Source organism: Lepus europaeus, chromosome 1 (assembly GCF_033115175.1).
Source record: "Lepus europaeus isolate LE1 chromosome 1, mLepTim1.pri, whole genome shotgun sequence".
Lineage (NCBI taxonomy): Eukaryota > Metazoa > Chordata > Mammalia > Lagomorpha > Leporidae > Lepus > Lepus europaeus.
The window spans coordinates 121,877,094-121,902,007 of record NC_084827.1 but is presented as its reverse complement, the minus strand read 5'-3'; the positions used below and the strand labels follow the sequence as shown (position 1 = coordinate 121,902,007).

At 40.1% G+C, this 24,914-nt stretch overlaps 1 protein-coding gene across 1 annotated transcript in view; it reads left to right on the top strand.

The window, feature by feature from the left end:
* The window catches only part of CCDC141 (coiled-coil domain containing 141), a 202,317-nt gene that overhangs the window by 142,488 nt on the left and 34,915 nt on the right, over positions 1-24,914 (top strand). Inside the window, exons 10-17 of the mRNA XM_062188558.1 lie at positions 2,753-2,872; positions 5,104-5,295; positions 11,509-11,679; positions 17,192-17,371; positions 18,880-19,005; positions 20,662-20,850; positions 21,688-21,867; positions 24,521-24,670. Coding sequence (XP_062044542.1) covers positions 2,753-2,872; positions 5,104-5,295; positions 11,509-11,679; positions 17,192-17,371; positions 18,880-19,005; positions 20,662-20,850; positions 21,688-21,867; positions 24,521-24,670 — 1,308 coding nt within the window. The remainder of the gene's footprint in view (positions 1-2,752; positions 2,873-5,103; positions 5,296-11,508; positions 11,680-17,191; positions 17,372-18,879; positions 19,006-20,661; positions 20,851-21,687; positions 21,868-24,520; positions 24,671-24,914) is intronic.

Sequence of the window (24,914 nt, the reverse complement as noted above, 5' to 3'; positions counted from 1 at the left end):
GTGGAGAGTCGGGTGTATTTCCTTAGGCTTCTCTTATGTTCCATAGTAAGTCCGATGATTGAATCAGAGCTGTAATTCACCATTGCTCATCAATTATACCTGTTCCAAGTTGTCAAAAATAGATATCCAGGGGCTGGTGCCTTGGCTCACTTGGTTGGTCCTCTGCCTGCGGTGCCAGCATCCCATGTGGGCACTGGGTTCTAGTCCCGGTTGCTCCTCTTCCAGTCTATCTCTCTGCTGTGGCCTGGGAGGGCAGTGGAGGATGGCCCAGATGCTTGGGCCCCTACGCCGCATGGGAGACCAGGAGGAAGTGCCTGACTCCTGGCTTCGGATCAGCATAGCTCCGGCCGTGGCGGCCATTTGGGGGTGAACCAACGGAAGGAAGACCTTTCTCTTTGTCTCTTTCTCTCTCACTAACTCTGTCAAATAAAAAAAAAATAGATACCCAATGCTATCTTCCCACTCTGGCCTGAGCATATTCCATAAATACAAAGACAGTCACTGGGTTGACTGGGTCTAGTATGAATTGGAAAAAGAACCCGTGACTGGATGGTTCTGAGCGTGTTCCCAAATATGTACAAGTCTTAGTTAACATATACCCTACAATATGAGAACCATAGCTAGATGGAAAAATAGATACCAAATTGCCAAGTTTTAGGTTTTTCTAAGAATACATTGACACTGTCCTGTTTATTTAACTAGACTGGTGCAAGGGACGTGGTGATTCTGCATGAAAGCGTGCGTGTGCAGACCCTCTCTGCAAGGGGAATGCACTGATGTGGCAGAATTTTATTTCCTATTTTCTTTTTGCTTTCTAAAGATTTATTTATTTATTTGAAAGGCAGAGAGAGAGAGAAAGACACACACACACACACACACAGAGAATGAGAATATGAATCATCCATTCTCTGGTTCACTCCCCAAATGGCCACAACAGCTGGGGTTGGGCCAGGTTGAAGCCAGGAGCCAGGAGCTTCATCTGGGTCTCCCATGGTGGTACAGGGACACAAGCACTTGGACCATCTTCTGCTTTCCCAGGTGCATTAGCAGGGAGCTGGATCAGAAGGGAATTTTCCGGGAATCAAACCAGCACTCATATGGGATACTGGCACAGCAGGTGGCAGCTTAACCTGCTATGCCATGATGATGCCCTGTATTTCCTATTTTCAAAAGAAAATAAAACCAGAGACTACCAAACAAAAGTTTAATTATCTGTAGACAGGGCATATGGTAAACATTAGTAATATCTTGGTGACACTGATGCTGAAGAACCTTGCTTCAAGGACTGGGTCTTGGCAAAACTTCTAAAGGTTTATTTATTTATTTATTATTTTTAAAGATTCATTTTATTTGTTTAAAGACAGAGTTACAGAGAACGAGAGCGGGAGAGACATAGAGATTTTCCATCTACTGGTTCACTCCCCAAATGGCTGCAATGGCCAGGCGAAAGCCAGGAGCCAGGAGATTCATTTGGGTATCCTACATGGGTGCAGGGACCCAAGCACTTGGACCATCCTCTGCTGCTTTCCGAGGCACACTAGCAGGGAGCTGGATCAGAAGTAGAGTAGCTGAGACTTGAACCAGCACCCATATAGGATGCTGGCATTGCAAGAAGTGGTTTAACCCACTGTACCACAATGCCAGCCCTGAGATCTGTTTATTTTTTAAAAAATTATTTGATTTATTTGAAAGGCAGAGTGACAAAGAGAGGGAGAGGCAAAAAGAGGTCTTGCATCTCCTGGATCACTCCCTTGAATGTCTCCAATAGCCAGGCATAGGCCTGATCAAAGCCAGGAGCCACAAACTTTATCTGGGTCTCACATGTGGGTGGCAGGAAGCCAAATACATGGACCATCACCTGCTGCCTCCCAGGTGCAGTAGCAGGAAGCTGGATCAGAAGCAGATGTTGCTGGGATTGAAACCAGACACTCTGATAATGGGACTTGGGTGTCCCAAGCATCTGCTTGACCATCTGCTCCACAACACCCACCCCTCAGCTTTTCCGTGACATTTTCATTTGACACAATGCACTTACATGCCTAAACTCATCAGTAGAATCATAGACGTCACAGGGGAGGCCATTACATAAGAATGTCTCTCTCTAAATTGCTTCCCTACCTCTTATTTATTTGGAAAATTGGAAATTTGAGTCTTGGTCTCATGAGACTCCAAGGATGGCGGCTGGGGTAATGTCACATTCCCTAGAGCTTGAGACTGCAGCTAATTTGGTGGTGGTGGAAAGCACAGTAGGAACTCAAAACAGTTGTTGCTACTTGTCTTACTGCCGATTCAGAGCCAGTCCATCTGCGGAGTGTGAACTCCAGCTAGAACTTGAAGGGAGTAACTTGAATGGAACAGAACCCTTCATGGGTCTCTTTGTCCATTATTTATGTGCACGGAGGACCAAGTCATAGTCTCCAAATCAATTAAATACCTAAGACTGCTCTGTGTTTTTCTATCTCATGTTCAGGGTTTGATGCTTCCCCAGATTCCCTCAGTCCTAATTATAGCCATGCACAGAGTGCCCACATACCCAAGCTCTGGACTTCTGCTTCAAAATGTGCCTGCAAATTGGGTCGCATGAAAGAGAGTGCTATTAAAATATGAATTCTGAAACATTTAAAAGGATTTTATGTTAAAATTAAGGTTATAATAAGAATAATGGGAATATATGGAGTGATTTTTCTGTATGTGCATAAACATATGCAAATACATATATACTAAGACTGTAACATATTCTTTATTCCTAAAGGTGGAAATGTCACTTCAGAAAATGAGTCCAGTACTTTCCAATGCAATGGATATCGGTTCCAGCCTTTCTGAATCTGAAAAGATTTTGAATAAATATCTGGAACTAAATACCCAAATTAAGGTAAATAAAATGAGAATTATTATTATGGTCATGATTTTGTTAATGTGATTCTTAAAACATTTCGTAGCTGTAGACCTTAATCCTTGCTCCTTTGAAGGTTGCAAATCCAAATGAAGACATAACAAATAATGATTCACAAACTCATGCTTATGTGTGTCTAAATTATATGTACATTTTTGGGGAATTTAAGCTCACAAAGATCCAGGTTATTAACTGCTCATTGGCTTCTGTTCCTTGACTGAGTGTTAGCAAGTCCTTTTTGGGGTGCCAGACAGAGGCAGGGAGAGTGCCCGTCTTGGAATCTGATTTTGGCAAGAGTTGTTACAAGAGAAAATCACCAGAAGCACCTTCTATTGTTGCAAGATTCGGAGAGGCAAATAAAAATACAGCCTTGCTTGCACACCTGCTATTTGGTGACAGAAAGTGCTACCCCTCCCCGCCCACCTCCAGCACCTTCCCTAGCTCCCTATCACCCCTTTCATGGGACCTAGGCTCAAAGAGGCCTGCCAGCAGCTCCTAACCTGCACGGAAGTCCCTGGCTGGCCCAGCAGAGTTCCAGAGGAATCAAGAGTCCTTCCCTCTTGCCCAGGCGGGCAGGAGAAGCCCTTTTATTCTATTTCTTGGAACAAGAGCCTCCTTTGCAGACAGTGCCCCTGGAGAACTCACATACGCACCAAATATTTTAAGGTGATATTTTAAAAATTAATTATTTAAAATATTTAAAATGGAAATCTGAACTCCCTTTCATTTTTTTGTTTGTTCGATTTTAAAATGTTAGAAGCAGGGAGGAGATGGCATGGAGTGCAAGGCTCCACTCCTCTTCTTCCCACAGTGCTGTCATGCAGCAGGGCTTATACATTGAAATTACCTGCACTCAGTGGAGTACTTGGGAAGCATATTAAACACAAACAGAGAAGCAGCCCTTCCTGACTTCAAATGAGAGGGATGCCGTTTCTCTTTAGTTTTTGCTTGATGAGTAGCTTAGTTGCATGTAAGTTTTATGTGGCTCTTTCTGTGGCAATTATCTCATCATGTGCTGCTTGTCAGTGGGGTTTCTCCCTCTGACAAAGGCATCCTTAAGTGGTTCTGTCGTTGTGTGAACGCCACACAGTGTACTTATATGAATGTGGACGGACGGTATAGGCCAATCATTCAGTGTATCCTCTTGAGATGATCAAGAGACACCATCAACACAAGATGTGTGAGACTCCTGCCAAGTGTTAACAGGTCATACTGTTTCACAGTAAACCTTTTTTTTATATAAGTGGAAGGAGCTATTCTAAAGCAATGATGCAAACTCTTGAATAGCAAATGCTTAAGCCAGCAGTGTATTGTCATCAGGTGTGACGGAGTGCACAGCATTGTACATGCTATACTTGTTCGCAATTAGTACAGTAGGCTTGCTTCCAAGAGCATCATGCCCAACAGGTGAGTAGCTAATGTGCTGTGCTACACACTGAGATGCCTGTGATGACACTAGGCAAAAAGAATTTTTCAGCTCCTTTATAATCTTAGAGGACCACAGTCACATACGCAGGCTGTTGTTGATGGACAGGGTGTTATGTGGTGCGTGCTTGTAACTATGAAATGTCTGCAATGTCCACTCATCTGTTTGGTCAGTGGTTAGCATTTGCTAACAGAACCTGCACTTAGGAGAGCAGCCCTAAGCAGGTCAGATTCAGTGAGTCTTCAAATTGTCTAGGCCTCATAGGAAACCTATTCTTTACACATGTTTCTAAAGCCTTCTGGGCAGAGACTTAAGTAAGATTGAATAATTAATATGTCAGTTTTTGTGAATTAAAATAAATTAGACAAGCTTTGTAAGTTTGTCATGTCTTGTAAAACAAAATTAGTGTAAGAATTTGCTAGAGCTATTGGTACATTCCATAAAGCAAGTCTCAAGTATCATTATTTAAATTATTTAAAATGTCCCTGCCATTTGTTTCACATCCTTTCATACCAAGCAACTTTTCTTCTATTTGGGACACAGAAAATTGAATGATCTAAATAAGTATAGCAGATAGAGCAGGAAAAAATAATTTCTGGTGGTTTCTATTTTGAAGTGACTTCTTTCTTTTCACAGTTTTAAATTGTGCCTTGGTTTTAATAAGGAGATTCTTAGTACAAGTTCAATTAATAATCCTGAAAGATGGAGGTGAGTAAGGGTAATGAAATGTGAATGTTCACGATTCCCCTGTCAGTCTCTGACCTCTGGTGCTTTGCTTTCTTAGGAGGCATCACATGAATTAGAAGCAGCTGTAAAAATGATGACAGAGAAAAATGAATTTGAACCCAACGAAGTGGCATCACTTTCTTCTAAAGCTAAATGGCTAGAAGGAGAATTAAACTTATTTAGCCAAATCATTGGCTCCAGGTCTCAAGTCCTACAAACTTACGTAACATTTCTGAAGTCATCAGAGGAGGTACAGTAGCATGTGTTGATCTTCAGCAAGGTGGCCTCTGCCTATAGTGCTCTATGCGGCCATAAGTTCTGCTCCGGGGTTAGTTCCATTTTCTCTATCCCAGTGCACCTACTCAGTTATAGCATTTGTTCTTTAGGGTACTATCCGTGGCTCAGAGGGTAAGTTGCTTTACTAATGAATAATACAAATATGTGTGTGTAGATAGATGTATGCACAAATAAAGAGATTGTACTGGAACACTTCTTATGATGTGCTACAAATATTTATAATATCTTAAACCTAGACTGCGATGATCTGAAAACAGTCATTTTCTAAGCCATGAGTCTGTCTGAATAGCTAAGCAGTTAATGTGGTTCATTTAAGATGCACAGATTTGTTAATTATGGATTGTTAGGTTTAGTTTATCATTTGTCTTGTATGGTGTCTGCTAACATTGCTTCTCGGGGCTTCTTCTGAGGTCTTCTTTGACAGGTTTCTACAAGAGGATTCTATCTCAAAGTTCATTCTTGAAGCTGGCAGGAATAAAAGAAAAGTTCTCTGGACCTACCCCATTTAACCCTGGTCTCAAATCACCCTTGCAAATGCAGATCAGTCCCCTGTTGAGGGAGTTTGGGTGCTGGTTTAGTGGAGTTAGAGCCAGCAAGGACCACTCAGGGTGAAGCTAACCTCCGTTTCTCACCTCCACCCCTGCAACACCCTCCCCCTTACTTCCCACCACCACCATCCTGCCTCTTCGCATCTCGTCTCCTCTGTCTGATCTTGTTTAAAATATTCCAAATTCGTGCCATGCTGGGGGAAGCCCACCCCCGATCCTTGGACATCTCAGGTAGCCACTGACCCTCTTTTCAATCTTTACTTGACCACTGGTCATTTCTGACTTCGTTTTAGTTCTTGACCCTCAATTCTAATGGTTCTAAAGAGAGATTACAATGGACGAAATTTTCCTGTGGATGAAAAATTTTCTTTAGGATCTGAAATGGTAGAAGAGCTGCAGAGTGCTTCCTTCCTATGTGTACAGCAGCAGAAGTGTGCCTTCTGGGACTTGCATCAGCATGCATTTCCATGGCCCACCCTGACCCCTAGGGCTGGGGCTTTACCTTGGTAAACACCGTCCACTCCAAAGAATCTCATGTCCTCCAGCTTCCCTGCTTTCACTAAATCTACTTTCCTTCCATCTGTCTAACTGTGGTGGTGCTCCCAGGCCGGGAGTCCCCTCCTTCCTCTGGCATTCCCCTTCCCCCACCAGCTCATGATTTCTCATTTCCACTCCGCCCCCCTGCCTTTCTCCCACTCACCCTGCCAACTCCCAGTATTCAATCAGTCCAACCCTCTGTTTACCCAGCTTCTCTTTCCAAGCTTCCAGACTCTGCTGTGGAAAATCACACCATTGTGCTGATTGGCGCTGCTGCAATGCGTGGGTCTCTGCCTCAGCTGGGTGCCCCATAGGGTTCCTAATTAGCTCGATTTGTTAGTGATCCTTGAGCATCTTACCCCAGTTTCCATCCCTACATCTCAGCCAATGTCCCTTATTCCTACACCACGGGGGAAAAAAGTGGCCGTTGAGTCTAACTGCCTTGACTTCCTTCTACCTCCAAACTGATCGATATATCCGTCTGTCCTCCACTGGCTCCAGTAAAGTGAAGTCTATACACCTGCCCACACACATCACAAACCAGCCCCTCCCTGTCTACGCTTCCCTCCTATGGGATGTAGTTTCAGCAACTATCCTCTAATTTTTCAGATTTGCCTTTTTCATGGCTGCTTTGCCCTTGGTCTGTGGTGTTGTCATAATGGCCTTGCCCTCACCAGAGCTACCTCTTTGTTATTTTTCTTCCCTTTTCGTTGGACATTCCTTTCCTCTGCCTGCTCATCCTCCCAAGTTCTCGGCCCACCACAGCTCGTCGTCTTTGGACTCTTCTTCCATGTAGGACCTCTTCACTCCACTGCAAATGTTCTTACTGAGAAGTGGAATGCTGACTCTTCAGTCTTCATCTTGCTTACTCGCTCTGCAGTTTTTGATTTAGCCTACTCACCCACTATAACCCCTTTGGCTTTTCCTAGCAAACAAATTTAATGAGGTATAATTTAGATGGTATAAAAAGTGCTTACTTTACAGTACATTTTTAATATATTTATGGAAACATGCTACCGTCCTAATACCAATATGTCCATCACCCCCCAAAAGAATCCTGGTACCCATTTGGAGTCTATGGCTTCAAACTCCCAGCCTCAGACAAGCAATAATTAACTTTGAAGGTCTGTGGATTTGCCCCTTTTTGATTATTTCACATAAGAGGAATCCTCCTAATTCCCTCTTCAGTTCCTTTTCCTTTCTCCCCTAATTCTTTTCTCTTTATTGTTGAAGTGTGATGGAGAATAGATCTTGTCTGTGCCCTCCCTTATGTGCATTTTAGCCACTTTCCTGATAAAAAAAAATCATACTCCCATTCACCAGTAACCCAAAAATGGCTTCTCAACCCAAACTCTCCTGAGCTCCAAACCAATGTTTTTAATTATTTGTATATCCTGTAGGTTCCTCAAACTCAACACAATGAAACAGTGTCTTTTCCTTAAACAGACACGCTTTCCTTCTGTATTTCGCCATTGGGTTAAGTTCTATGCAGATGTAAGCTCAGAAATTCAATGTAGATGCTTTGGTGTCTCTTCTAGTTGGTCCCTCAGTGAACATTTATTTTGTCCCAGGACCTGTACTTTTCACCCCTGATTTCATCTACTCCATTTTATTTATTTATTTGGAAAGTACTGGGAGGTACCTTCTCTCTTCTGGTCGCTTCCCAAATGGTTGAAGCAGTCTGGGCTGGGTCAGGCTTTAGCCAGGAGGCTGGAACTCCATTTGGATCTGCCACATGAGTGAAAGGAATTCAAGTACTTGAGCCCTTGTCCACTGCTTCCCAGGCACATTACCAGGGAGCTCAACCAGAGGTAGAGTAGCCAGGACTTGAATCGACATGCTAAAAGGGGACGTGGGTATCCCAGCAGAGGCTTAATCCACTGTACCACATCACCAGTCCTTCATTTAATCTTTATTTATTTTTTAAAAGAATTATTCATTTATTTGAAAGACAGAGTTACAGAGAAGTAGAGACAGAGAGAGAGAGGTCTTCCATTCCGCTGGTTCACTCGCCAAATGACCACAGTGACCAGAACTGGGCTGATCTGAAGCCAGGAGCTCCTTCCAGGTCTCCTATGTGGGTTCAGGGACCCAAAGACTTGGGCCATCTTCCACTGCCTTTCCAGGCCATAGTGGAGAGCTGGATCGAAAAAGGAGCAGCTGGTACATGAACCGGTGCCTATACGGGATGCCAGCGCTGCAGGCTGGGGCTTTAACCCACTGCGCCACAACACCAGTCCCTCATTTAATCTTTAGACCTTATTTCAAGTACTATTTTCCCCATTTTACAACTGAGGGAAACTGATGCTCTGAGAATTTAGGCACATAAGATCAAACAGCTAATAACCATCAATGCAGAAGTTTAATGACCAGTTCCCTCCCTTTTTGTTTTTTCTCATTTTATCTAAGGAACAAACCTGAACAACTTCTGAACTTCCTTACCTCTGTGTTTGCACAGAGGTCATTGTCTCTGACCTTATTTAGTCAAGACATCTTCTGCCTGTTTGCCACCTGTAATTCTCCCCTTCACTGCCCTTCTTGTGGCAAACAAAAGGATGATTTTAATGCAAATCTTTCATGTTACCTCTTGAAATTCAGATAATTCTGTAAATGTAATTAGTGAGACAACCTGCAAGAAACTTGTACCATAAATGGATAAAATGTTAAAGTTTATCATTGCCTCATTTAAAAGTGGACTAGTCTATATTCAAGTGATTTTCTGTAATGGCATCATTCTCATTTGCATTTTTAAAAAGTATATACATTCTTTTTTTTTAAAAGATTTATTTATTTATTTGAAAGTCAGAGTTACACAGAGAGAGGAGAGGCAGTGAGAGAGAGAGAGAGAGAGAGAGGTCTTCCATGCACTGGTTCACTCCCCAATTGGCAGCAACAGCTGGAGCTGTGCCGATCTGAAGCCACGAGCCAGGAGTTTGCACCCCTCATTTGCATTTAAGGAAGCTTCCAAACAGTAGGAAAAGAAGGATGAATTAAAGTTTATGTTTTTCTTAAAGTTTCAAGAATTGCACGTAACTGCCTGCCTGTCACATTGACACTCCAGCCTATAGTACATGGCCCTGTTGAAGCCCTGATGACTGTCATGCTGATTCCGACTCATTGTGGTAGCTGTCAGTTTTTTCAGACTAATGACCCTGTGTCACAGTCATGTTAACTGCAGTAGAAAGCATACTGAAGCCTGCTGACCAACTTTAATCCCACACATTATCCCTGTAACTTTTTTCCTGCCACTCAGCTTGTGCAACCTGAACTTCACCCACAGAACAGTCATTTCTGGCCCTCGGAACCAGCCAGTGTTTTCACACTTGTGCTTTCACACTGTTACTCCTGCCATCTGGAATCCTCTTCAGCTCCCTCTCACATGGATAATTCTTCAAGACTCAAAACAAATGTCACTTCCTTTGGGAAGCCCTTCCCCACTCTCTCCATGTAGAGTTGGTGGTCTCTCCACAGTGTGCCCATAACATTGTGTGCATACTTATCTTTCTGTTATGCTAGTTAGCATATGTTTCATTTTCTTACGGAACCACTGTTGGCTTCTTGGGGAAAAAGTGATTCATTCTTTTTTTCCTTAAAATTTTACTGTTCATTAGAGAGGGAGAGAATTCCTATCTACTGCATCAACTGGAGTTGGGCTGAGTGGAAGCTGGGAACTAGAAACTCAATCCAAGTCTCCCACGTGGGTGGCAGTGACCTAATTTATTGTACTTCCACCATTGCCTCCCAGGTTTTGCATGAGCAGGAAGCTAGAATCAGGAGCCAGGGATTGAACATGGCCACCACTCTAGATTGCAGGCATCATTATTAGTATTTTAACCACTAGACCAAACATCCATCCCATGAATAAATCATGTTAGGGCATTTTACAAGGCTCCGTGGAGGAGGTGGCATTTTAACTAATACATGAAGGATAAATAGGAGAAGAAAACTGAGGAATGGTCGTCCTGGTTCGGAGAGAACAAGCATTAGCAAAACAGAGGCCTGAATAACTGGAGTATGGAAATGAGACCAGAACTGTTTCTGAAAGTGGTTTGTAGGCTCTCCTATTAAGTTTATCTAAATTAAGAATGATATTACAATTTTGAAAGTATGGTGACTGACTATTGCTGGAAATGTCTTACTCTGTCTAGAGTGCTTTTGGCTATTAACAACTCTTTGAGTCTTGTTCTATCAGCCATTGAATATTATTCAAACTGCAAAACCATTTATGAGAAATGATTGTTACTATTTCTACATCATCCAATTATGTGTTAATGTAAGGTTTTACTGACTTATTTGATTTTATTTTAAATCCTTGAGCAGAGTTAATATACTCTAGTATTACTTGCATTTAGTAGAATGTGAGAAATGAGAATTCTAAGTAGGGAAAGTAATATATCTTAGATTAGCTCATGGAGGCAGTTTAATAGTATTACTTATGAATAAAATTATTAAATATTTGTATCCTTTTATGGTTTATCACTTATTAGAAATAAATTATGATATACAAATTGCAAATAATCTTTCACTGACATGCTTCTTTCTGAATTATATTCTCTGATTTTGTAAAATAAAATTTGTAAACCATTGGACAATATGGAAATCCATGCATAATTTTTTCAATAATATTCATTTTCATGAACTTTTGAATATCCCCATTATGCTTGAATTTTAAAAAAACAATTCTGTACACACAGACATACCTTTGAGTTCCATTTTCCATGAAGTTTTTGAAGTACCCTCATATGTGTCTTTCTTCTGAATGATAAAACTCAGCTTTGGTATTTGACATAAATTGTCCCAAATTACAAAATATAATGTATAAACATGATCTGGGCTATAATAAGTTGTTCTTGTGAGTAATAAACTTCTCAGCTCAATTTTTGAATAGTGATAGTCCTCTCAACAATCTAAATAGATTTTCATGGCTTTTCAGTCACTTGACAATATTCAATAATTAAAGAATTGTGAAAATGTAATTTTGAATTAATTTTGTGCAGGTCTATTTATTGGTATCTAGTGTTCTTTTTTCTTTAAAAATATTTTTAAGTGTTTTAAACTCTCATTTTATTCTCCTTTTTTAGGTAAAGGAGCATTTTCAGAGACTAAAGGAGTTTTATCAAAGTGGAACCTCTCAGAAAGAAGACGAGGATGTTAACACCAAGAACTGGTCTGAGAAGCAGTGGCATCTATTTTTAAAGAAGAGTTTTTTCACCCAAGACCTAGGGCTTGAGGTCCTGAATTTAATAAATATGGTGAGAATGACTTTCAATGAGTCACACCTTCTGTGAGGATTATCTATCAAAGTCAAAGTTATAAATTCAGAAAGTCACTTCTCTTGATCTGCAGCTGGCTTAAGAAGCTCTTTTTAGCTTCATTCAACCTAGCCCAGTTGTTAAGACCAGCTTTTATATGCTGACTTGTTCCTAAAGTCCTTGTTGGTTTATAATATGAAGGCTATTTGCATTGGTAAGAAGAAAGAGCAACCATGATCCAATTGCAAAAGTGTTATTATTGCACAGAGTCCTCTAAGTCCACCTTAAAGTTCTGAGTTGAAAGCATCCAGCAAGTTAGAAAATTTCAGTGGCTTAAGGCAACTTTTAGCATGAATCTTTATGTTGAAGAACTTCTTAACTAGAGTTGATGCTTTTATGGTGAAGCTTTATTGCATGTAGAAAGATATCCTAAACTTAAATTGTCCTGAGTAGTTATTTGTAAAATATCCTAGAATCCTTATGTCCCCTGACACATGTAAAATTATCCCATAAAATTCTTGAAAGATGGTTCATCTGCTTTCTTGCAATACCTCAAGTATCTTCCTAATGAAGCCGCTCATTTCATTATTGGAAAATGCCAGCTGCTAGAAAAGATTTTTATGTTAAGTAAAGCCATCTTCTCCTCTGGTCCTAACACTCTGAAGCTCTGTGAGGACATGGAGATATTCTGTTTTGACTTCTCTTATGCACCAAATGCCTTCCAACATTCAAAAAAGTTTCTGTGTTTAGTAAGTCTTTTCAGCAACTGAATACACACAGATCCTTTCTGTTATTTATCAGCTAGCCTAATTTCTATCTCCATCCTGATTCCCCTTCCCAGAATTTTCCATGGTTTGTCAAAATAATTCATAAAATGTAGCCAAAAAATAAAATACCACAATAAACTGAACATAATTCTTCACTAATGAAAACTAAGATTATACTAACTCTTTCTCTAAAGCTCTTTAAAAATATTTGAAAGGAAGAATTAGAGAGAGAGAAAGAGAGATTGATTGGTTGATTGATCAATCCTGCCACTGGTTCACTCCTCAAATGACTTCAATGGCTGGGACAGGTTAGCCTGAAGCCAGGAGCCGGGAACTCTATCCTGGTCTCCCATATGGGTGGCAGGAGTCCAAGTACTAGGATTAAGATCTTATGTCTTCTCAGACACATAAACAGGGAGCTGGATCAGAAGTGGAACTGCCGGGTCTCCAATTGACACTCCAAATGGGATGCTGGCATCACAAGCTCTGACTTAACCCACTGTGCCATAATGCCAGCCTCAGATCATGTGAACATTTTTAGCAATAATTTCACTTGGCTGGTTCATAGTAAATTTATGACTGTATGGAACTCATGTAACTGTTTTATTGCCACTTCTTCCAAGCCAGGTCTCTCCCATATCACATGAGTGTCAGATATTCACCTTTTTTTATACAGTGTATCTTTATTGTTACTTAATTTTGCTTTGTTAGTCTTCACCCATGACTCCATTTTCTTAAACTGATTTTGATTAGTTTTTTCCTCAAACTCTCTTGGGCTTGATTCTGTAGCTTTGACAAGTAGGCCCTCTGTGGTTGCAATTAGTTTCTCAGTAAAACTGCCTAATGGAGAGATTGATATTCCAATGCATGAAGCAATCTACTGATTAACCAGTTTGCTAAACAGTCATGTATGCTCCCAGTAGTAATATAATTCAACTACCACTTAATAATCTTTTAAAGTCTAAAATGGGAAGCTTTTTCAAATAAACTGCTCAATGGATATTCTACCTACCTTGAAGCCTACAATTACATAAATGTTTTTGGCATAAGTCAGGTTGATTCCTAGTGATCAAAGCAATCTTTCCAAAAATGCCTACAAAGTGCTTAATAAGTGATAAACTTATTGTACTGGTTTTCAACATGAAATTAACCAATATGTAAGTTGTATAATCCATTCTTTCTTCCCTTTTGAAAATCATTGGAAAAGCATTTTCCTTCTTCTAATTTTTCTGTCCCTTCTGGTGTGTGTGTATTTTAAAAGATAACTGATATTTGCAGTTTTCTTGGTATCTTGGAAGTGACTAATCTTTCTGGAGACTGAATCATTTGGAGGAGTTAGATCCTAACTATCCTCATTTCTTTTGAACTATAATTATCTCTTTATCATCTTTGTTTTGATTTTTGTTATTTGAAGACCACTCTTAAGCACAATGCACGTTAAACAGTTCTAATTCATCTAATTCTATTCTTAAGCATCATATAAAATTTGTTAAGCAATGTACCTATGTTTACGTATTAGACAGATGGTTTATTTTCAAAAATCAAGTTATTTTTCATTTGGAATATTTAGAACATATATCTTGTTCTATCATTTACCATCTATCTCTAACATTCTTATTCAAGAAGTTCTTCTATCTCTTGATTGATAATTTCTAATTTTATAAGAGGACTCAAGTCTTTGTGAAACTGAATTTTTTGGTCTATCCTTTTTATTACTATATTTCTGAAATTTTATTTTTCAGTTCTGAAATTTCCAGTTGGCTGTTTCTTGATTAGCTTTAAACTATTGAAGAAATTCTCTTTCTTTTCTCTCCTACACCTTTCCTATACTTTCTTGAGCCATATTTACTTCTGGGTGTTTTAAAGTGCTTGTCAGCCCACTCCATCACCTGGACAAGGAGCTGCTTCTATTGTCTATGTGTTCTCATGGTTTCTAGTTGTATGGTCCTGTCTTTTGGCCGGACCAGTGACTATTATCAATGCCAGGCATTATGTAGATAAAAACTGGGGAGGCCTAGATGGTGCTATCTTCTCCCAGAAAGGGGCACCCTTCTTCCTCCAGGGAGGAAGCTGGCAGAGTTGGGTCTTCAGGGTGGTCCTCACTAGTCTACTCGGTCTACTCTGTCAACCTCCATCTCTGTCGTCATCTGAGAGCTGGCTGCTTCCTCTTATGCTCTGTCTCTGACAGGTCCCAAACTCAGAGCTTGGTTTTAGGAGACAAATGCAAAACCCCACTCTGTTTTTTCAGAGATTTTTTTGCTTAGTATTTTTAATCCATTGCTCCATGTAGCCCCAGAGTGTTGGCTCCTATGTCCTTAGAAGATCATCTGTGCGCCTGAAGCCCTCCACGTGTCTGCCAAAAGATCTGTTGTTTTCTGTTTCAGAAAAGCCTCCTGTTAGTGCACTGCATTGGAAAGTGCCTTGAGGAAAAGTGGTGATCGGTGAGCTCGCAGGTTCTTCCCTCCCCGCAGTCTTGGCCTCTCTAGTGCTTGCATAGCCAGTTCTCTGCAGCCTTCAAATGGATGCTTTTAGCATTTGCCCAGCTTTTCTAGTTGCTCTAAGCACAAGCACTGCTCTGTCACAGCTACTCCGTCCTCCCTAGAAGTCCTTTATTACTTTATTTAGAATGTTTAAGATTATAGAATATAATTTTCATTTTTAAATATCTGTAACAGGAACCCCTTGCAAATCATATTCTGTATATACATCAAAATAAGTGTAGGGCTCTAAGAACTGTGTTTATTTACTATTATGCTTTGGTAGTCCTTTAGCTTGATATCAAAACATGGTTATCTTTTCTGAAGGTCATTACCATTGTCATATGATAAATTTGTCCTTATGGACAAAAATGAAAGCCCACATAATAGTTAGTTTTGTTGGTTTAGTGACATTCTGAGATGTGAAATTGTTGGCAAAGCAAGTAAAGCACATTTTTATTCTCCGCATGTCTTTTGGACCATTCGATTTTTGAACAAACGTTACATGGAAACACAGTAACCAGTTTGGTTGCTTGGAGGGAAGGGGCCAGCTGGCATATGCGGTTGAGTGTTCTGCTCTTGATTAGGTTGCCACAGCTCCTATTTTCAAGCTTGAAATTTAAAATTTTTTCATTTCATTTAAAAATCATCAAAATCAGAGACATTGGCTCTGGGTATAATTCTGGCAGCCATCTTGGTAAAGCGACAATTTATTAACTTACAGTGGTGAGTACTAAATGTTTGCTCTACAGGCTTCGTGTTGTCAAGGTATCTGGAAACACATCGGAAGACCCTTCATTGTGCATCATTCTATAAGGAAAATGGGTAGTTTAGTGGCCCATTTAGATTGGCTCATGGCAAAATTTCCCATGCCCTATGCAGAAGTAAATGAATACTGTGTTTACTAGCTAAACCTCAAGCAAATTATTTAATCTTCCTAAGTGGCCAACATACTTAAGTTTGCCAAACACATGATCACTTTTCTTAGAGTCTTCTGGCTAGACATTGACAAATCCTACCACAGCTGTCCCTTTTCTAGATCTTGTGCAGACCACCATATCCTTCCAGTTGTAGTTGTCATTGACATACTGCAATTTCCGAGTTTATATAGTTGTTTAATATGATATATTAGAAATATATTTTTGTTAATAGTTTCTTAATACATGAAAGATTTCTTACATTTATTTATAACATAGATTAAAAAGTATAATTTGGGGTGGGTCCTGCTATAGTTATCTATTATCTTTCATAATTCATTGGATCTTACTAATCATAATTATGGAATATCATTTTATTACTAGCTTCCATCATTTAGGACCTGCAATTTTACATTTTTTTTTGCAATGAGTAACTACTTTGTAATGTCTAGAATTCAATAGAAATATAAATGTGCAATAATGTCTAAAATAATTTAAAAATAAATTATCCAACATCTAAAATATCCTTTTATGAACTTATGACTGTCATCAGCTGTCATTACAATTATAGAAATCCATTAGAAATTTCTACTATGAAAGTAAAAAGTTCATTGTTTTGGTAAATAAAAGTCTTGTGCATGTTTTAATGTTTAATTGGACATAAAGCATATTGGTTTCATTCTTCACCATATTGTCCTTTTGCCTCCAATAGAATTTTCCTTTTTTAAAACCATTGTTTAAAGGTTTTCAAACTGATCAGCCAGAACATATGAAAGTTGAGACGTAAAGTCTTGAATTTAGCTATTGTGCTTCTGGTACATGGCAGAGTTATGAATATAAAGAAACAGACAATATTTCAGTCGTCATAAAATGGAGCAGTTTGAGGAAGTGCAAGAAAAATATAAAATAACTGTAATGTACAAAATACTTGAAGTTTAAAGGAAAAAACACTTCCAGAACAATTGGTTTCTGCCTGTTCCTTATACATATTCTACTAGTGTGTTAAAAGGTGGAAAAGACTTCAAAATTCATGCATAAACAAAGAAATCTTCACTCCAAACTTTCTGGATCCTAGTGCTCATTAAATCACCTTCCAACCACAGGGTACAGCCATGCCCTACATGACAGCTCAAACACAACTCCCGTCCTAACCCAGGATCTGATGTCCCCGTACAGAATGTAGGTTCTGAGAGCCTAACTCTGCCTCTGCACAAGGAATTCAGACTTTGCTGGGTAGCAGAACAGTGCTCTGCTTTGGATATGATGAACTATTTTCCTTCTGAAATAGTTGTATGCAAAATTATTGTGCTGATTGGGAAGAAAAATCATTGTATGAATTATAATTTTACAGGCAAAGGAGAATGAGATATTCAATGTGAAGTGTGAAGTGAACATTATAGAGAACACCATGGAAAACCAGAGAGCAGAAAGGGAAGAACTTAGTCACTGTCGGATGGCCTGGCAACGGAAATCCACTGAAAGCAAGCCTTTGAAACAGCAGTGGGCAATATTTAAAGACAAACTTAAAAGGGTAGGGGTTGTTGGGCATCATTTATATACTTGCATCTCTTGACCAATTGTATGTCTTCTTCTAAGTAGTGTCAATACAGGTCTTTTGCCTACTTTTCATTGTATTTGTTTTCCTTGCTATTCAGTTGAAGTCCTTATAAGATCATTTTTTAAAGATTTATTTAGTTTGAAAGTTAGAATTAGAGAGAGGGAGAGACAGAGCAGAGAGATCTTCCATCACTGGTTCACTTCCCAGATGGCCAAAATGGCCATTGTTGGGCAAGGCCAAAGTCAGGAGCCAGGAGCTTCTTTTGTGTCTACACATGTGTGGCAATTTCCAAACATTAGCATTGTGCTGGATTGAAAGTGTAGCAGCCAGGACACCAACCAGTGCCCATGTGGGATGCCGGCATTGCAGGCTGTGGCTTTACCTGCTGTGCCACAATACTGGGCCCCAGTCCTTTTAAATTCATATCCACAAAATCTTTACCCAGGCCAGTGTCCCGAAGAACTGTTTTCTTCTGCTAGTTTCATATCTGACATTTAAGACTCTCATCCATAATGCCAGTACTGCATGACCTCACTCCTGTGGAACCTGAAAAAGTTAATCTCATACATTTGAGAGAGTGATTACCAGGTGCTGTGAGGGTAGGGAGTCAGAGGACATGAGGAGAGGTTGGTCAACAGGTGTAATGTCACAGTTAAACATAAGGAATTAGTTCTAATGTTTTATTGAGGAGTAGGGTGGCTAGAGTTAACAAGAATGCATTGCATATCTCAAAATAGCTAAAGCAAAGATTTTAAATGTACTTAACATAAAGAGATGATAAAATGTGTGGTAATCCATATTGCTGATTTGATCATTATATAATATAAACATGAAACATCACATTGTGTCCCATAAATATGTACAGTTATGTGTCAAAAATAGTTAAGACAAAACTGTAAGGGAATATACAGTGGAATGTTATTTGTCCTTCAAAAAGAATGAAATTCTGATACTTGCTGCATGAGTGAATCTTGAAACACTATGCTAAGTAAAATAAGTTAGACCCCGAGGGAAAATATGATGTGATTCTCTTAAAATGAGGTTCCTGTAGTCAAATTCATAGAGAGCGAAAGCAGAATGGACATTACCAGGGATTGGAGGATGGAAGCAATGCAGAGTTACTGTCTAACAGGTACAGAGTTTCTGTTGCAGTTGATAAGAAAGTTCCTGAAATAGATAATGTTGATGGTTCCAAATAATATGAATGTATCAATGCCACTGAATCTCATAACAGGTATTTATTATGTACATTTAAAATGGTAAAAAATTTATTTATTTATTTATAATTAAAAGCAGGAAAGGTACAGGAAACCAAGGGCCTGTGCTTTTATTCTCGGGCGGTTTAGAGCCATGAACTTCCTGCAGGTTGTGAACATTTTCATGGGGGTTGCAACGCTGGATGACCCTCACTGTCATCATTGTGGGGGAGAGGGAGGGCAGGCAAAGGAAACGCATGCGTAACTACCCAACGTTTATTCCAGACTGCACACAACTTAAAACTTCTTGAGGAAGTACTTATGCCCGTGTCTGCACTTGACCTTGGAGGGAGCCTCCAGACCATTCTAGATCTACGTCAAAAATGGAATGAAATGAAGCCTCAGTTCCAGGTAGACAGAAAATAATTGATGGGTTTGGGTGAATGGTGAAAGCATAAAGCTGTACAGTTGCAGTTTACTTAATTAATTTTAACAGACTGGGGAAATGGCTATTTTTTTAAATGAAAGTCTAAAAATCTAGTGTAAAGACATTTTTCTTACTGTTTTCCTGCCCTTTCCTATGTTTGATGATATACAAACATTCAGGCTATAAAATGTCCTGAATATATATTTATCTTAGATCATCTTAATTTATATTATAAATTAAATTATTAATATCATTAGCATGTTATTGGATGTAATTATTTACTTGGGGTGTATAAATGTGTTTTAAATTGAGACAACTCAGAACATGTATGGGCAGCCTCTGGCCCAGGGGCTCTGCTGCCCTTGGCCCTGAAATCACCCCAGTGACATCACTGTCCCTATCGACAGGCACCCCAGACTCCTGTCACCATCGCAGGAATTTTGCTGCGCTCCTCATTCACCCTCTCAGAAAGTCCTCACGAAGGATATGGGACACAAAAGCATGAGTCGTGTTCCTGGTCCCTGATTGCCGAACACGTTGCCTGTTTCTCACTTCCCACTTCTCCTAAACTTCACACAGCTATCAAAGATGCATTACCTGTCACGTTGTCTGCCATCCTAGATTCCTGATCTTTGCTGCAAAATTAAGATTCCTGTGTTTTTCTTTGCTACTATTTTGTAAGTGTTAGCTTTAAAGAATCTCAGAACTGATGGAAGAGTCCTGGGGGATGTCTAATTTCTTTTAGTTTCTTTTAAGACGAAATTGGTGTGGCACACAACCACTACCCCTGCTACACATACACACACACACCCCATTATAGCTAACAGGAGAACTCTCAGGAAACTTGATTAGCCTCCATTAACTTTTTCGATATGCCGTACTTGGTTGCATGCGCTTAGGTGTGCTAAGTTCCTCTAAGTCAGGACCATGACCAGACGTACTTAGCTCCATCACTGTTACGTGTGTATGTTTGATTCCCACATGCTTGATTTGAACTAAAGGGGTCTTTTCATGTCACTCTATGAAAATTAACTTTTTAGTCTAAATAATTACCATTACCTTTACCTTTTATAAACAAGATTGATCCCTGAAATTATAGTAGCATCCTTTTTAAGCCATCCACACTTTTCCAGTTCCAACCCCAAATCTGGATCCATTGAGGGGTATGAGAGCAGGACTGGGTCAAGTGGAAGGCAGCTTATGCTTCCCCAAACGCGGTAGCTATTTGTGGATGATGGGCCGGCTGCATTGAAAGCAGCATATCTGCTGAGCCGGGCAGCTGATGGTTCATTCTGATCATTCTTGCAGCACAGAGCACAAGTAATCCCCCTACTATATTTTTACCCTTGTCTTCTGTTCGTGTTGTTTCCATAACACCTGATTCTAGACTGTAGTAGATATCAGAGATGATCACAGGGCTTCCTAAACCATCTGAAATATATTTACTTCACAGACGACCAGAATATTTGTTGTGGCTTAGGGACATATGACTTTCCACTTTGCCATTTAGCTTGGAGACTCACTGCTTAATTTTTTATTTATTTCTTAGAAGATAAAGATGGAAACATGTATTCATATCTTCCAGCACAATACGTGGACTTGTAAACGCTGGACTGTTTTTATTGCTTTCAATATTTTAGCAACTGGATGATGAAGTTCAGTACATTGTGAATGAATCAGAAGAACTGAGTGGCAAAGGGGCCCCCGTGAGAGAGAAGTCCCAGCAGCTGAAGGACCTTGTCCACCTCCACCAGAAACAGAGAGAGAGAATCCAAGCTTACGAGGTCATCCTGTACAAGATAGTCCAGTTCCACCGAGTCAAGGAAGAGGTAGGGCTTACAGTGGATGGCTGAAAGGTCCTGGGATTGAAGAAATAATCATTATATAATAAAGACAGCCCACATTGGTTATTCAGGAGCTAGAAGTTGACACCATCCAGCCTCTAATTTTGCCTGCATTGTGCTTCTAGCCTGTATTATGTTGCAACCACGAGCTCTTTGTCCCTCGGAGAAAGAACATGCACTCCTAACTCTAAGCTGCTGGTATCCTACAGGGGTCTCTCTGTTACCTAAACCCTGTGCCTCCCTCCAACAGTCCTTCCTCATTGGAGTGATTTATTTCTTTTTCTGAATTCCTAGAGCTCTCATTGTTTATTGCACTCATCTGGCACTTTTAGCATCTTGGTCTTAATTATTTTTTAATTAATATAATGTTCTTCCACCCTCCTCCCAAGTGTAAACTCTTGAGAGGCAGAAAACAATTCCAATTTTTCTAAATCTCAAGTGCTTGATATCATGATGTGCTCAGTGTATCTTATTTGTTAGTTGATTTTATTACAAAAACATCATAGTTATTAGCTTCTTTCAGCATAAACTGGGGAGGTACTGTATTCCTTTAACATAGCTTCTGAATTTCCTTAGGTCACAGCCAAGATCTTGCTAAAGTTTTAGGCTATGCTCCGAAGAGTGTTTTCTTTATTAATAGAACAGTGTTAGCTGCTCAATTTTACCCTATTGGATTTACATGTATTAGCTGTAACACTAATAATTATGGATGGAATTATCAGCATTTTGACTAGCTAGTGAAATGTTGTGGAGAATAGGTTTTGTTTTTTTAAACTGTCTTCCTATGGAGCCCAGGTTAACTGTCCGTGCCCTACATTCCAGCTGGGGCGTCTCATCAGCTCAGGAGAGGACGAGTTGCCGGGGCAGCTGAAGGACGTGGATGACGCGCACGGTGTCCGGATTCACCTCGGTCGCTCTCAGGAGAAGCAGGCCCACGTGGACAGTCTCCACAAGCTGGCCCTTTCCTTGGGCGTGGGCATCATCTCATCAGCACAGTGGCCTGTGAGCATCTTGGAGCCTAATGCTTTCGGTTCTGTTTGTTTGCTTGTTTTCTTCTAAAGGCAGAGAGACTGGAAGAGATCTTCCCTCCACTGCTTCATTTCTCAAATGCCTGCAGTAGCCCTGGCTGGGCCAGGCTGGGGCCAGGAGTCCAGAACACAGTGCAGGGCTCTCCTGTGAGTGACGGGGACTCAGAGGGTGTGCACAGCAGGAACCTGGACTTGGAAGCTGAGCTGAGACTTAACCTCCAGCATCCCAAGCGGCATCTTTACTGCTGCTGCTTAGCCACTGAGCCAAACGCCCACCCCTATGCCTAATTCTGCGGCTTGTGCTGTAATGTGCAAAGGAATAATCAGACTGCCTGTTAATCACAAACCCATTCAATCACTGAGATAGTCGTTTAGGGTGAGTTTCTACTACTTATGCCAAAAGAAAAAGAAATCCAAATATGAAACTCTTAATTAACCCATCTATTGTCATTGCTGATTTTTGAGAGTCCTTTTATTGTAGAGCTGCGTGGGTGGCAGTTGGTTTTTTGCAGTGAAATGTTCCTAATACAGCTATGGAACTAAGGTTTTAATTTTATTAAGCTTGGACTAATTTAAATTTAAACTTAAAAACTGATCTTCAATATAGTTATGGAAAAGTCATGTTAGGATCAACTGGAATATGTGATTCTATTTTTGAAGCTGAATTTTATGAAATTTAAATACAGATCAGATACTTTTGATGAAAACTTAGCAACAACTGAGATATGCTCAAAGTATAAAATATACAAGTAAGCCCAATTTCAAAGGATATGAAAAAAAATCGTAGTGATATTTGTATATTGGTAACATGCTAAAATGATATCAGAACATATTTGTTTAAACTGTGTCATTTGTTAATTTCACCTGTTTTTAATTTTTTGTTAAAAATTTTTATATAAAAATCATATATACTTGTGGGGTCCTTTGTGATATTTTGCTATATGTATGCATTGTGGAATGCCCGGTCAGGATAAATATATTTATCTTTTCAAGCATTCAACATTTTTTTATAGTGAAAAGTCCCCAATCCCTTTTAGGATTTTTTAGAGACAAATATACAGTAAATTAGTATTATTTATCTCTGCCCTACTGTACAATAGAACCCTATAACTTTTTATTCCTATCTGGTTATTATTTAGTACCCATAAATCAGCTTTTCCCAGTCCTTTTTTTCCTCACTTCCTGCTTCAGCCTCTGATAACCACAGTTATATTTTTAACTTCTATGAGAACACCTGTTTTTTCTGGACTCCACATACGAGTGAGATCATGTGGTACTTATGTTTTTGTGTTTGCCTTATTATAGCCAATGACCTCCAGTTGTGTGCATGATTTTGCAAATGATGTGATTTCATCCTTTTTCATGGCTGAGTAATATTCCTTTGGCTATCTGTACCACATTTTGTTATCTACTTGCCAGTGGATAGACACTTGGCTATTTCCATTTCCTGGCTATTGTGAATAGTGCTGCAGTAAACATGGAAGCTCAGATATCTCTTCAACATGTGGACTTCATCACCTGTTATTTCCTTTTTCTACAACTACTGGAAAATTTTCGGTGGGTTTTTGTGGCTCTCCTTATGTGTCTGTTGGACAGTACTGCTTTCGAGTTGCACATCCGAAAGATCAGCTGAAACTTAGGGCTTACTGAGCCAGGACTCTCACTGGAGGCTGAGAGAAGCTGGCTGCCTGATCCCTAAGAGCTGGGAGAGGAGGAGCCTCTGTCCCCTGGCTCCAGCTGCGGCACTGGGCAGCGGTCATTGGATCTGCTTAATGCTGCTGGACAGACTTCCACAGAGGAGCCTGAGAGAGAAGGCGTATCTCCAGATCAGATTTCCATAAATAATATACTGGGCTCTGGTTTTTAAAAAGCCCTCCTTCGAATTCCCAGTTTGTGGAGAGAGAAGATTATGTTTATTTGATCAGTGTGCATGCCATTAATAAAATCCTAGTGGCCAATTTTAGTTTAAAGCTCATTTAAGAGATCCGCAAAATTATATGGAATGCAGTGAGCCTAAAGTCTCTTTCTTTAAGCTGAAAGACATCGAATTACAGAGTATCTGTTATAGTTAATAGATTCTACTTTTGCCAGGAAGGAGCTTTCTTTCTCTGGAGTTTTATGTTATTAGTGAATTTTTTTTAAAGTGGAAGAAGAAAGTCAGAAGTCTCACTTTGCACAAATAATGTAAATTGTTTTCCAATCCTTGTCCTGCCTTCACCCCAGCAGCCCTGGTACGCAGAGCAGATTGGAGCACTTGCATAATGAACCTGAGGTGAAGCTCAAGTCGACAGGAAAATTACAGGGCAGACGCCGAATGTTTCTAATGCATATTTTATACCTTTTGAAGAAAAATTATATGTTATAATGAATGGTGTCTCCAAGGAGTGGGGTGTGATGAGCAGATCTTTAAAACCAGAGCTTCGAGACTAGAAATGGCTCTCCGTAATGTTGGCGTCTGACTTCTTTTTGAGATAATTGTACTCCAGTATGTTTAAGGTAAAATACATCAGGACCTGTGTCTTTCTCCAAAAGTGTCGTGTAGGAGCTCCATCACGCAGGTGAACAGCGTGCTTGTCTCGTTGTTTCTTCCCTTCCTTTTGTGACTTCCGCTTGTCTCTCGTTTGCAGAACTGCTCCAATGTCTCTACAAAGAAGCTGCAGCAGCAGTTGGAGAGCCTGGGGGAGGACAGCAGAGTCTGGACCACCCGAGCCGAGGAGCGGGCACGGACCCTGTCCCGCAGCCTGGAGTATTGTAGCACAAGAGATGAGATCCATGAGGTGTGTGGACCATGAGCCTGACACATCCCAGAAGCTGCTCCGCAACCCCACACACCCACCCACACACCTGCACACCCACACACACACCTGCACACACCACATGACACATGCGCCATGGGTCTGGAGCCTTTCCCCTCCGCCTTGTCCTTGACCAAACACTAGCCTCAGAGCACCGGAATTTTGTCATTAATATGTTGTCAACACATGGAAAAGCCTAGTGTGGAGCGTGACAGTTTTCTATCGT